The sequence below is a fragment of the Dermacentor andersoni genome, chromosome 11, assembly GCF_023375885.2.
Source record: "Dermacentor andersoni chromosome 11, qqDerAnde1_hic_scaffold, whole genome shotgun sequence".
NCBI classification, from domain to species: Eukaryota; Metazoa; Arthropoda; class Arachnida; order Ixodida; family Ixodidae; genus Dermacentor; species Dermacentor andersoni.
Window position 1 is genome coordinate 97,573,178 of NC_092824.1, and position 13,135 is coordinate 97,586,312.

Below are 13,135 nucleotides of genomic sequence, written 5' to 3' on the forward strand. Positions count from 1 at the left end.
TGCAATCGTAGGCGAGGCAACGGCGCGCCTTTGCCAGACCGAAACCTCCTGCGTGCGGAGCTTGCAGCGGCGATTGCATATCCCTCGTGCGATGCGCATTCACCAACCACGCGCGCTATAGTTAAAGCGAAGCGCGCTTTGAGAATACCAAAGACGCAGCCCAAGGCAGGGAGGAGGGCTCGCTCGTCGGCGAAGATTAAAGCGAGAAGCGCTCAAGAAAACAAAGAGAAAGAGAGAGAAGAAAAAGTAAGGGGTGGGGAATGGGCGGACGAAACGAGTCTAACTAAAACCGGCTGGCGTCCTGGTTTCACGGGAACGTCTCACAGACGGAACGACAATGAGCGCGCAGAACACTTGCGCAACTATACGCGCCGCGGCCGCCCCAACTGCTTCAAGTAGCGGGCAGCAACCTCTCGCTTGTTTTATATGTTGACCACGCCGTCGGCCTGGCTCGTTCCTCGGATGTGATTTCGCGCGTTCTTGTACAAGCCGCTGCTCCCTGCGATGTTCCGCAGCTTATTTTACATACGGGACGCGAATTTGTACAGAGAGGGCTGCCGCGTGCGACGCAGGCTGGCCCACGTGATAAACGCGAAATTATTAGCGTGGCTTGCAGAAGAAGACTGTATGACCTACAGAGCAGCGCAGGCCGAACCTCAGGCGCCCTCGAATCAAAACTCCACTAAAATCTAGGAGGGGAGAAACTCTTATGGCTTGGTACCAAGCTTTGTGGCTTCGAGTATACGCAGAGGTTCAGCCAACGCTGGAGTACGCAAACATGTTGCCAGTGGTGGAGCACATAAAGGTTTTTTGCCGAAATTGGTCTATATAAAGATTCTGCCAACACTGCATTACGCAAACATTCTGCCGACAGTGGCGTACATACAGGATCCTCTATCAGTGCTCAGTGAGTGAGAGAGAGAAAAAAAGAAGAGAGAAAGCTCATTATTGATATTCAGAGTGGTTAGCCAGCGCATATTCGCCTACATGCTACTCTGCAGGTAATGGAACGGAAGGGAAGAAAGGCTGTAGAGAGACTCCTGTTTGAAGACAGGTTTAAAGATTGTGGCTTTGGAGCACGTACAAAACGAAACTATGCGACGTTCATTGCTCCTTGATCATCATTTCGCCGAAGGCGAATCACAGTGGATATCAAACGCTAGGCGTCTGGGCCAACTTTGAATGGGCTTGTCCTCTGCTGTCTTGAGTTAAAAACAACACGCTGTAGGAGAGAGAGAGAGAACGCTAATGCGTAGACAGTTCGCGCTTGTTCGAAGTCTGCACGCCATCCAGAAGGTGGGACCATTTCTTTAAGAACAAAACAAAAGAAAGTGTTGAGGCTTCCAGATGTTTCTTACTACGTTTTCACTATTTCCTTTATTACCAGAACGAGACGACTCGACCGCTTTTCCGGTACTGCTGGTGTTACTGTTCTTTCCGTACCCTTCTCGGCACCAACTGCGCGCTATTTCCGGAAGTGGCTGACTATAGAACGAAAAGAATGGCAAAAGCATAACGATTACAAGACGCCGTTAGCCGCACGGAACACGAACCTCCCACCCGCACAGGCTCTGTCTGCCTAGCCTCGGGCGTGCATTAACAGTGGCGCCCCCTGGCGTTGAGACGAGCGCTCCATCAAAATGACTTTGGCGTGTGTGCACGTGGCGGGATCTCGATGCGTGACGACACGATCAAGCGAATGGAGAAAAGGAAACGACATTAAAAAAAGACGAAAGAAAGAAACAGAACTGAACGAATCAAGGAAGGAAGGAAAGGAAGATACGAAAAAAAGAAAAAAAAAAGAAAACGACGTACCGTAGTACGCGCGTACAGTCTTTACGTGTTCCCAGTCGTGTTTTGGTTCTGGGCACGTACAGCTTTAGATCATCGCGTCCGCGGAAGGTTGCTCTCGTGGGAGCTCTCGGCTAGCACACGATGGCCGCTCGTCGGACACGCGAAGAAATCGTGCAGTTCCTCCCCTCCCCTCCCCTCCCCTCCCCTCCCACAACTCGCGCGCGGGTGAACAACCATTTGTCTCCAACAACAAAAAATGTGAACATGTGACAAAAGGAAAAGAGAAAGACAGTAAAGAAAGAAAGTAACAAGGAGAAGCAGAGACTACGATAATCACTGAAGCATCAACCCAACCCCCCCTTTCCCTCTCTGGCAAATGATGTCTGCCTCACTATGACGCAAGCTAATCCGCTTTTCGCCACTCGATATATTACGTTACCGTACTGCGCACGAGCCAAGGCGGAGTGAGGGAGAGGCCTGCGCAGTCGTCACAAAACGCGTCCGGCGCGCACGAATGATTCGTGACCGCGCTCGCAGATTCTCTGTTGCTGCTTTATTATTGTCCATGTTGCACGCGACCCATGTATGCTTAGAGCAACGACTACGCTGCTGCAGACGTGGTCGGATCACGCGGGTCATTGGAGGCGGCGACGGTTATCTCTGTATACGGTCTCCAACCGGCAGTCATTTGTCAGAGTGCGTGTGCGTCTCTATTCGCCTCCGCTCGGCTTCTGAGGCTCCGTGAACGTGCCCCCACGAAAAGCAGAAGATCATGCATCGCGCGAGAGTGACTTATTCTGGTTGACCCCGCGAGAACGCGGGGTCGTAGAGCTTCTCATTTTCATACCGACGTACCGCGAAATCACAGAGACGAGGTGGCGGTGCACCTCGTATGTTGTACTCGGAGCTCGTTTACTCTCAGATATACCGTATGCACTCGTGTAATACCGTATGTACTCGTGTATGTACCCGTGTGTTTTCGCAATCTCGACGAGGTGCGGCTCTTACACGGGGCTGGGCCGGTGTGGTCTCATCTTTATGGGCATCTGTAAATCCCTCGATTTCGTTGTGCAAAGAAGAGCGAACGCTGTTTTGATACCGCGTAAACTTCTTCACTCAAGCCTGCCTCGCAGCTGGTGCCCGTCTATAGACTTTGCTACTGTCGCTGTCACCGTTCGTCAGATCCGATTCGGTAGCATGCATGCACAGGGTCGTCCCCTGTGCCCTCCATAGCGTCAGATATGACGGTAACGCCAAAGCCTTTGACAGCGATGTCCGAAGACCCTGCACGCCACGCGCTCAGAATCCGAGAGCATACACATAAGCTGTGAAGCCCTCTTCCAGCCTTCGAATTCTTTATTTCAGCATGCTGTTTTTTTTTTCGAATTTCTGGCTGACAAGTTGGGGACGCAGCTCTTATATAAGTTCGGCACTTAGTGGACTATGTGCGGTAGTTCTTGTTTGTTGATAGGTTATCTTGTCGTCGGTGCTTCGGCGCACGTCCATTCCAGCCCTATCATAGATATTCCATACGCCTTTGATATTCAGTATTTTCTGGGCTCATGACATTGCGAATCGCGTGAGTGGTGCCTTACCTTTCGCTTTCTGTTACGCCTTTGGCAAGGAACTACATACTGACAATGTAGCACCAACTTATTGTGCTAAGTCATATCACGGTGGAGTGTCGTTGGACAAATGACTGGTATACTGGGGGTAAAAAATGAAATTCTGGGTTGTATAACGTGCCAAAACCACGATCTGATTACGATGTGCACACCGTAGTGGAGGACTGCGGATTAATTTTGACCACCTGGCGCTATTTAACGCGCACCTAAACCTAAGTACACGAACGTTTCTCCATTTTCTCGAGTCGAAATGCGACCGCCGGCGCCGGGATCGAACCCGCGACCTCGAGCCGAGCCGCGCAACGCCATAGCCAGTGGGCGACAGCGGCGGATGATATTGGAGTTTCAACTACTTGACACGGCATCTTCTGGCGGCTTGCTCCCACCACAACTTTCATTGCTATAAATTCATGAATTCGCTGTTGCCGGCGCTTTGACACCAACTGAGCTGCACATTGCCTGTCATTACAATTACGATTTCGTACACTCCGATGAACCTAACGTCCCCAGGCGGCGCCACAATAGCTAGTCTTCGGTATTCCGTAGAGGGCAAAAACGCTTACGGACGATAGAAACCTGCACCTGCTAGGTGCGGATTTTCGCAGTAATACTACCGGAACACATAAGGGCGAAGTCCTCACTGAAGCATATAATGGCTACCGCAAAGCCCCACGCCTGACAGACGTGGGCACCCCGAAACTCGATTGCTGACGTCAGGAATCTTTGCGAACCGGGTTGGCGCCCGAAACCGAACCGGTGCGCTCGCGGTTGGCGTCCCTTCGTAGAAGCAACCGGATTGAATATTTACAACCGGTCGACGGGAGCCACCGACCCTGAACACACGGCCCGTAACTGCGCAGACAAAAGTGAAATATAAAAGGATTGCGCAAGAAGGAACAGGAGTTGCGAGGGGTGGAGCAAGCAGTTACTTTGAACCTTGAAGTGTCACTGCGCAGAACACAATTCGCGCGTTCCCTGGCGCGTGCACGGTGGAGCGCACAACTTTTGTATTCCTCGCGCTGGGCGCCAAGATACTGCCTCAAAACCGTCACGCTCGTCACACCGGCGTGAACGCAGTAAGTATTTGCGAAGAGATAAAGAACGGAAACCCAAACGGAACAATGCAAACGCACCTCACACGCAACGGTCCTTTCCCGTCCTTCAAGAAGTCGCGAAGCTACGCAAGAACCGTCGTACCGTTTCGACACCAGCTCGCAAAGATGACGGCACATTTTCCCTCGGAGACACTGCGGAGGTATACATAGTATTTGAAGTAATCCTACGCTTATCTGGCCTACTCGAGGAGCGTCATGCTCGCGTATAATATAGGAAGATTGCATGTAGGTACCCCAGTAGGATGTATGTATGTTATGAGCGTCCCCTTTGGAACGGGGCGGTGGGTTGCGCCACCAAGCTCTTGCTATTATACTGTATAATGTCCTACCTAGGTTAAACAATAAAAAAAAAGAAATAGAAAGACACTATGAACTCCTACAATCAAATTTTCTAATCCCCTATTGCGAACTGCGCTTTTGAACGTCTGCCTTTTTTCTCCCTTTACGTCTCCCTTCCACCAATCCTCACATGTGCACAAATGTACAAATGTGGTCACTGCGACCTCTGGTGTCGAACCCAGAACCTCGCTGCGCGTGTTCAACGGAGCGTACACAGACAGCGCGAGTTCCTTTCTCTCATCACGTGGCCTAACATTCAATTTGAATCAGACAAGTTACTGCGAATAGCCGAGGTGCAAGAGATGCGCCAAATTGCTGCAAATAATGCGCACGAGGCCAGAATGAGCTCCGGTCATCAAGTTTTTCGATGTCGGTACTTTGTAAGAGCTACGTTGGACTCTAAAAGATGGAAACGCAAACCAGAATAAGCTTCTTTATTCGTTATCAAGACAAAATTAGACACTACATAGAGTAAACTTCCGGTTTTTCCCACACATATGCACACTTTCTAACGCCCCAAGAAGTCACCGTCTCAACTCCTTGCATGAATGCCTGTAAGCCATCCCTGAACTTGCCATTTTACCTTCTCACGTTCCTCAATTCAGCACCCAAGCAATGCGGCTCATCGCAGTGTGTCTCAATCAACGGTGTCGAATTTCTTCCAGCATAATTCAGAGACTAAAATTTGATCCTTCCTGTGGCACCATTTAGGCCTTACGTTCTCGGTATATACGCAGCTCATACAAAAGATCGCGAATGGACAACTACTAAGCCCTGCGACTACGGCATACAGGCACATGGGAGGGAGTCAATCACATATTGAGCTAGATATTCTCGTCTGCAACTACAGGACGAAACGACGCTTGCGGCTATCCACACCCCGATTTATGTTGAAACCACTCCTTCGCGATCCATCTTCACCCGCGCGGACGAACGGTAGCAGTTAAAGGCTAGCCCCCATTCCAGGTAACGACCCAATAAACACAAGCTTGCCGCTCTAGTACGCAGCGCGACCGTAGGATGTCCCCACGAGCGCTAAAAGCCGTTCTGCATGATCCCAAGGAGCAGACGCCCACAAACAGACGCACACGCGCGCATTCCTGTGGGAGGCAGACGATGTTAATTTTCCTTACTGTTTTCTTTTTTTTATTTTTCTTTCATTAACCTCTCCTTCAGTAGCGGCGTTTGTCTTGTGTACCCGCGACTTATTAATTGCCCTGACGACCCACAAAAGAAACTGCGGCCGGGTTCTCGATCGGCCTTGCGATCGCGGCGATACGTACCCGACCGCGATTCATGGCAGCGAAGGAGTGGCGTGAAGGTTGACTTCGGCAGAGGCTTCTATACATAGAAACGTCGCGTCAAACTCTCGGCGCCAGAACTTTCATCGCACTAGCTATAGAAAGAAAGTTGCTCGGTGCCAAGCCCTTAAATGGGCGTGCAATGGTCTTCATCGCACGTTATTCCCATTGGGTGAACAGGTTGTAAGTGTATCCCAGTATGGGTATCGTGACCTGTTAAAAGTTCGCAGCATAGCATCTCCCTCACTCCAAACAGATGCAGGGTTCTCAAGGTTGTCAGATAAGGAGTACTAAAGATTAAAAAATGAAAGTGCGATTACATTATCTATAGGTTGTATTGCCGCCAATGTGTTGAGTTGGTTGCCTTCAGTGTTTATAGCTAGAAACGCCACAGTCAGCCATCCTTAATATACACTTTGCCTAATCAGCTTGGTGTTCCAGAACTGTTCTAATCTGCATGTTCAAGCCAACAAAAGCAATCGAAAACACTCGCAAGGCTTTCACACTGTTCTGCAATACTACAAGCATACTGCGCAAGGTTACCGCAGATCATAGTTTAAATGCTGCAAGTCCTAGAATGTCCCCCCGTTTCGCCGCTACTATTTCACCGTTCGCTAGCTTAGAAGGGCAAGTCCTCCAAAAAAACAGCGAGAAGTTATTGTAGTGCCAGGGAAAGTGCTGCAGTTCGAGAATCCGCAGCTACTGGCAAGCGCCCTACCTCAGGCAAGGGCTGGCAAGAATTAAAGCCCACGTAAACAAACGGCCGTGCGGGTACGAGGACGCTAAGCCTAAGTGTGCTGCCGCCGGCAAAAATGAGCGAAGAATCCAAGTACTCACAACCAAAACCTCCATGGTGGCCGACTTATTCTTTTCCTTTCGCCAAGAAGTAGCTTTCCACCCGCAGATACCAGACGCAGCGCTATCAAAACCGTTATCAAAATCAAAACACCTCGCAGACGGAACGACACACGGCGTAAAACTCCTTTCGTTTACTCGGGACGCACCAGCAGACGAACACGAAACAGCTGCCGTCTGCGACCACGCATGGGCGGGGCTTGCAAGAGCGCACCTCTAAAAGAAACTACAGCAGACGACTCGGTGAGCATTTGATAAAAAGCAAAACAGAACAGCAGAAAGGCGCTGGAACGTCGATTGGAGCGTGGGCCGAAGCGCTGAGGCCTGTGAAAGCCAAGACAAACGCCGCGCAAAGAGGGCCGAGATAGGCCCTCCATTTGGGAGTGAGGCGCCATACAACCAAGGTCGCAGCGAGAGATCAGAAGGACCATTCATGGGCAGGTGTACAAACCCCATGGGTGCCGCGATGGAATTGCGAATGCCGCAGACGTTCTTTTTGTTTACCGCGTAAGTTTTTCGACGGCTCAATAGATGGCGCCTGCAGCACAAGAATTGCAAAAAGTCGTTGCAGTAAACAAAGAGGGAGATGGCGAAATATTTACTGTAAGGGGAGTCACTGTAAACAGTTGGTATTTAATGCTCGCAGAACTGTTTATTAGCCAGATCAATGGACGCGGCAAAACAGTTTTAGACGAACGCAGAAAAGCGCAATATTTAAACTGTTTGCGATTTATAATTCCCGCGAGCGCTTCGACAGAAACTGCAGCAGTGCGAAACAGGAACTATAGCTGTTGCGGTGGCGTGATACAAGGATTCTCTAGAAATCTTCCGCATAATATACTGGCGCAGCGGTAGCTTTCATTTACAGCTGGAATTTGCATTGTGCTTAATAATGTGCAGCTCTATAGCACTATTCATTCATTCACTCATTCATTCACTTTCTAGTGTCTTTAATTAGGTTCCAAGAGGACATGTTTTGCGGTAGGATGTGTCGCTAGAGACGCCAGTTTAAGTAATTTGTCATAGTTATGAGATTCGACATGTCGATCGTGTTTTGTTGTCATATGAATGATCAAAACTCCATTGAGACCAATGCCATTGTTTACTGAAGTGACCAACTTGCCACATCCAAAGTCATAATAACTAACTTTTACTAGTGTTCTACCGAAATATCATATACGAGATGACCAACAAGTATTATGGACTTTTTTTCCTTCAAATTGCCTGTTCCAAGCAACATATTTCTAGTCCGCGAGCTGGATTATTCAGAGATGTGGAGATTAACTGCACGAGAAATCGAAATACACATTCAACTAATTAACACAAAGAATTAATTACCTTCTTCATTAGTTACATTACGGCACATATTGGAATTTGCAAATTGTGACCAGTGAGACTACGAGGAGTATCCGTATGGAATGAAATTGCAGAATGACACCAGTTTAAAGATATGCGTCATCAAACTCGTCGTAAAAACGCACTGTTGTTCCACTTACTTTTCTAACAAAACGGCAACTTTATGCAGAAGAGTACGCATTTGGGCTGGTCGGTATCGGTTGGTTGGTTTGGGCGCTGTTTTCTGCTCGCTATTTTATGTATTGAAGAAATGTTACTGCAACGCCCATGTATTCCGTCCCACATTAGGGAAATAACTCGCAACTGGCGTCATCCTGGATATTTATTTCAAGTGGATATGTCTTGCAAACTCACCGGCCGCAATTCGTAAATTGCAATATGTGCCGTGAAGCATTTGAAGCTAAGAAATTGATTAGTAAATTCTTGGTAATTATTTGAAAAGTGTTTCGATTTTTCATGCAAGTAATGTCCTCCTCTTCGAATAATCCAGTTCAAGGACAAGAATTATGCTATCGGCCACAAGCGATTTTCCTTTTAATTCAGGAAAACTCAGAAATGTATATATTAACTACAACCTGTGCTCAAAACGAGACAGAAATTCCATATTACAATGTGCAGCCCTGAACAGTTCCTGTTAATTGCACATTTGTTAATTGCATGTTAATTGCAGTTCCTGTGCACATTTAAGCAGTTATTTTTCATTGAAAGCCACATCTGTACTACCGGTGCTCCCGTTTAAGCGTAAAAATAACATAAATACACTTATTGCTGATACAGCCACAATGGAGAAGGAAGATAGAGAAGAAAAAACAATGACTTCATTATGAACACGGCGAACGGTATTTACTTAATTCCTTGGCGTCCATACAGCTAGGGCCAGTCATGACCGCGCGATTCTTCCTACGTTTGAGTAGGAAGAACATCGCCAGTCCTCAACAAGTCTTCATGCTTGAACGTTATCACTACATTATCTGCTTACAAGGGTAGTCGATTCTACACACACACACACGCACCATTATCATTCAGCCAATTTTTATGTCCACTGCAGGACGAAGGCCTACCTCCAAATACCCGTCTTGCGCTAGCTGATTGCAACTTGGGCATGCAAATTTCCAAATTCCATCACCCCACGTAATCATTGTCTTTGTCTGCCGTCCTCGACTGTGCGTCCCTTGTTTTGGGCACCCATTCTCCAGCTCTAATGGTCCACCGGTTATCTTCCCTACGCATCACGTGGCCTGCCCAGCTCCATTTTTTTCTTCACCTAATGTCAACTAGAATATCGGCTATTCCCGTATGCACTCTGGCCCCCGCAGCTCTCTTGCTGTCTCTTAACGTTACGCCTAACATTTTTCGTTTGGTCGCTCTCTGCACGATTCTGAATTTGTTTTCAAGCTTCTTTGTTAATCTCAAAAGTTTCTGCCCCATACGTAAGCGACGGCAGAACGCAATTATTATGCACTTTTCTTGTCAATGATATCGGTAAGCTGCTGATCATGATTTCGTAATGCCTGCCGTATGCGCTCCAAGCCACTTTTATTCTCGTGTAAATCGTGTAATTGTGTGTAAATCGCGTGTTTTATTCTCGCGCAAGTCATGTAAAAGAGTATCTACAATTACTATCCAACTATGCAAATAGGCGAAACGTGTCACGTATGAGGCGCGTGCTGCAGCCGGACTCCTCAAGTGCTTCCCTGCGGGCGCGCTGCGCCAATGAGCGGCGCCGACGCGAAGTCTGCGCATACCCGGTTACACATACCCAGTGACACAAGCTGGCGTCACGAAGTTGGTGTCAAAGAGGTTCATTGAAGAGTGGCACATGCTCTAAGAAACGGCCCACATTTTAGACGGCGCTATCTTCGGGATAGGCCCAGATTTTCATTTAGTTAGGACAGACAGACAGACAGACAGACAGACAGACAGACAGACAGACAGACAGACAGACAGACAGACAAGCGGTTTGACTATGCAAAGAATGCTATTCGCATTAACCAATTGTCCGCTACGGTATCAGAGCCATTGTACACACGCAGGAACCTCCTCTGATACGCGTTTTGCGCATGAGCAGTAGAAACACTCCGAGAGCGCACATATCTGACCTACCACGACTGGAGATCGAAACGCGGTTGTGTACGGTTACGCACGCATGTCATCTGTCACAGCGCTCCTGTCTAAACGGCGCACCTTCCGAGAGGCCTTCGAGCTCGCAAATACGCAAAAGTAATGAGCAGCTACCGGGTTTCGCTTTAATACCCAGGCTGGCGAGGAGACCCAGGCCGGCAGCGCTACGGGGTGCGCCCGGCCCGTTCGAACGCCGCGGTTTCGCTTACGGCGCGGCTACGCGAAAACGCTCGGAGACGAATGACGCGCCGCGGAAATGTGGACAGGTCGGAAGCGTTTGGCGCGGCGATTAGCGTATGTACGTATCGACTAACCCAACAGGCTATATACTAAGCACTCGAGGACGCCGTGGCGAGCCCTTTATGGGGGGGTATATTATGGAACTATCTTTTACGCTTTGTTTCGCGACTGCAGGCTGGTTTACTATACGTGAGTCAGACGACGGGGAATGCTTCTCACATGGGACGCCGCCAGTGGAGCGAGAGCGACTTGTCCCCATTTGTAGCACGGCCTCAGCGACGATGGAAACAAGAAAACAAAAACAAAGAAGGACGGGCTAAGAAAAACGGGACAATGAATGAGACAGGTGCCCGTTCGGTTTGTGGGAAAAGGACTCGCGCGCCCGACGAACGACCTCATTGTCTCTGGTGGAAACCCGAGGCGAAACGACTTGTCGCCTGCGGGCAGTATATACGGGTCCGCATAGACCACCGCGTTAGCAAGACGCAGTGCGTCACATAGGCCTAGATGCCTCGGTGCGTTCGCCGGGACGACGCGGGCGTGCAGCCTTTGCCGAAAGCGAACGGACCACTGAACACGCCGCGACTGATTGGTCTCATTCTGTATGCATGCCGCGTGTTCCCGTGACGACTGCCTCAGATTATGAAGAGTACGGAGTTCCGGACGAACAAACAAAAAATGGTAATTTCACAGCCGAGATGTTGAAGAGACTTCCCACGGCCGTTTTCGTGCGGTGCTGAATAAACAAACATTTGTTGGGCTCAGTACCTCAATCCAGAGTCGCTATTGAGGACATCGTCATCTTGTCGAATTGGCCATTTTGTCGGCGCTGATTGGTCCAGAGCGCTGCTGTACGGCTTCCCTGATTGGCTCGAAATGCCGCCATTACACAATGTGACAATGTGGCGCAACTTGCTGGTTGCCAGAATATAGCACCCCAGGTTCATGGGGGCAGGATATCGGGACATTGAAAAGGGATTCAACCTATGTCCCGGATAGGCCAAGGGTCTCAATAAGCTCCGTGAAAGCCGAGGTAGGCGTGAGGCTGCGTGCTCGGAATGAAAATGTCAAACCACGAAGAGTCAGCAACGCTACCTGTGCCGGGGTCCAGAATGTTTTGCGTTGAAACTTAATTACAGGTGTTTGCAAAATAAAAGTTGCTTTCAGTAACAGCAATTTCTTTTCTGTGTTCATTTTAGCCAGTAATCAGTAATTTTTGTTTCCCAGGTCGCGTGTCACCTGCCCTAAGGTGGAGGTCGGCCAAGAACTTGTACGGCTGCAGCTGGGAAAGAGGACAGCACGGTTCAGCAACGTAGACCGCGTGGGAGCCCCGAAGCGGAGGTATGACCAAACGTCGGCAATGACTTATCACAATAGCAACAGATTCATTGTACTTACGATAACGAGTGTGAGAAGTCGCTTATGTATGTTCGCTGCCTTTGATGTATCACTTGCTCAGATAGACATACGTTGGCGCAGGATATATTTTCTTTATCCATGAATTAGTAAAGGCAAGGCGCAGAAGACCTGGACTCAAGAAGAACACACACGACAGGACCGGCGCCTCCGGTCGCTGTTCTTCTGCGCCTTACCTTTACTAATTCAAGCATGAACCAACTAGCCCAAGCAAGAGTTTTACTTGAGCATATTTCTTTATCCAATTGCTTCTTAGGCCACTTATTTCGCGATAACCGCCAATATGACTTAAAAAATTTTGACAAACTTAGTTACTCTAAAGGGCAGGTTGTAAATGCAGAATGGAAGTTAGCCCATTCTCAAATCACGGTCCTTTTGATATATAAACTCGGTGCTTTGCACCAGTTTAGGGAAATAACGACACCAAAATGTGCCGCGAAATTGCATTGTCGTGTTGAATAACCGGCCGTTGCTGTTCCACTGCTGGATCACAGCGGACTGCGCTTCCGGTAAGTATGCACAAGTCCAACACGATACATAAAATCATTTAATACAAAAACGATTCTACCCAGGGTCTCGCTGAAGAATGCCAAGCAATAAATGAGGGCATGATCATAACTAAACTTCTTCAAACCACTAGAAAAAACAAATAGGGCGGGGGGGAGGGGGGCAGCAGTCGTAAGCGATTCCTTCGGCTATGAACTAGTTTACTGCGTCAGCAACATTTTGCTACAGCAAATACCACCATTTTATCTTCGCTTTCCTCTTCCTATAATCATTGCGTTCAACTACAGGGAACTGAACAAGAACCCGGTAATTATAGAGCGGTTTGTTAGGTTGGAGGGGTGCGGTCGTTAAGAGGAAGCTTTAGCTCGGGCCCAACTCCGACGCGGCCTATTCAAATACATGTAAAACGCAAGAACGTTTTTCTGAGATAACCCCTGGACTGATTTTCATGAAATTTGTTGCATTT

The 13,135-nt window shown here is 48.6% G+C and overlaps 1 protein-coding gene across 2 annotated transcripts in view; it reads right to left on the reverse strand.

Annotated features, from left to right (window-relative positions):
• Window positions 1-13,135, reverse strand: part of Hil (peptidase hillarin) — a 98,977-nt gene that overhangs the window by 18,958 nt on the left and 66,884 nt on the right. Inside the window, exon 1 of one of the 2 annotated variants that reach the window (XM_050185862.3) lies at window positions 7,012-7,158. The exons of the other annotated variant lie outside the window; for it this stretch is intronic. Within the exon in view, the coding sequence (XP_050041819.2) occupies window positions 7,012-7,026 (15 nt within the window). The 5' untranslated portion in view covers window positions 7,027-7,158. Of the gene's footprint in view, window positions 1-7,011; window positions 7,159-13,135 lie in introns of those variants that run through there. 2 annotated transcript variants of the gene reach the window in all.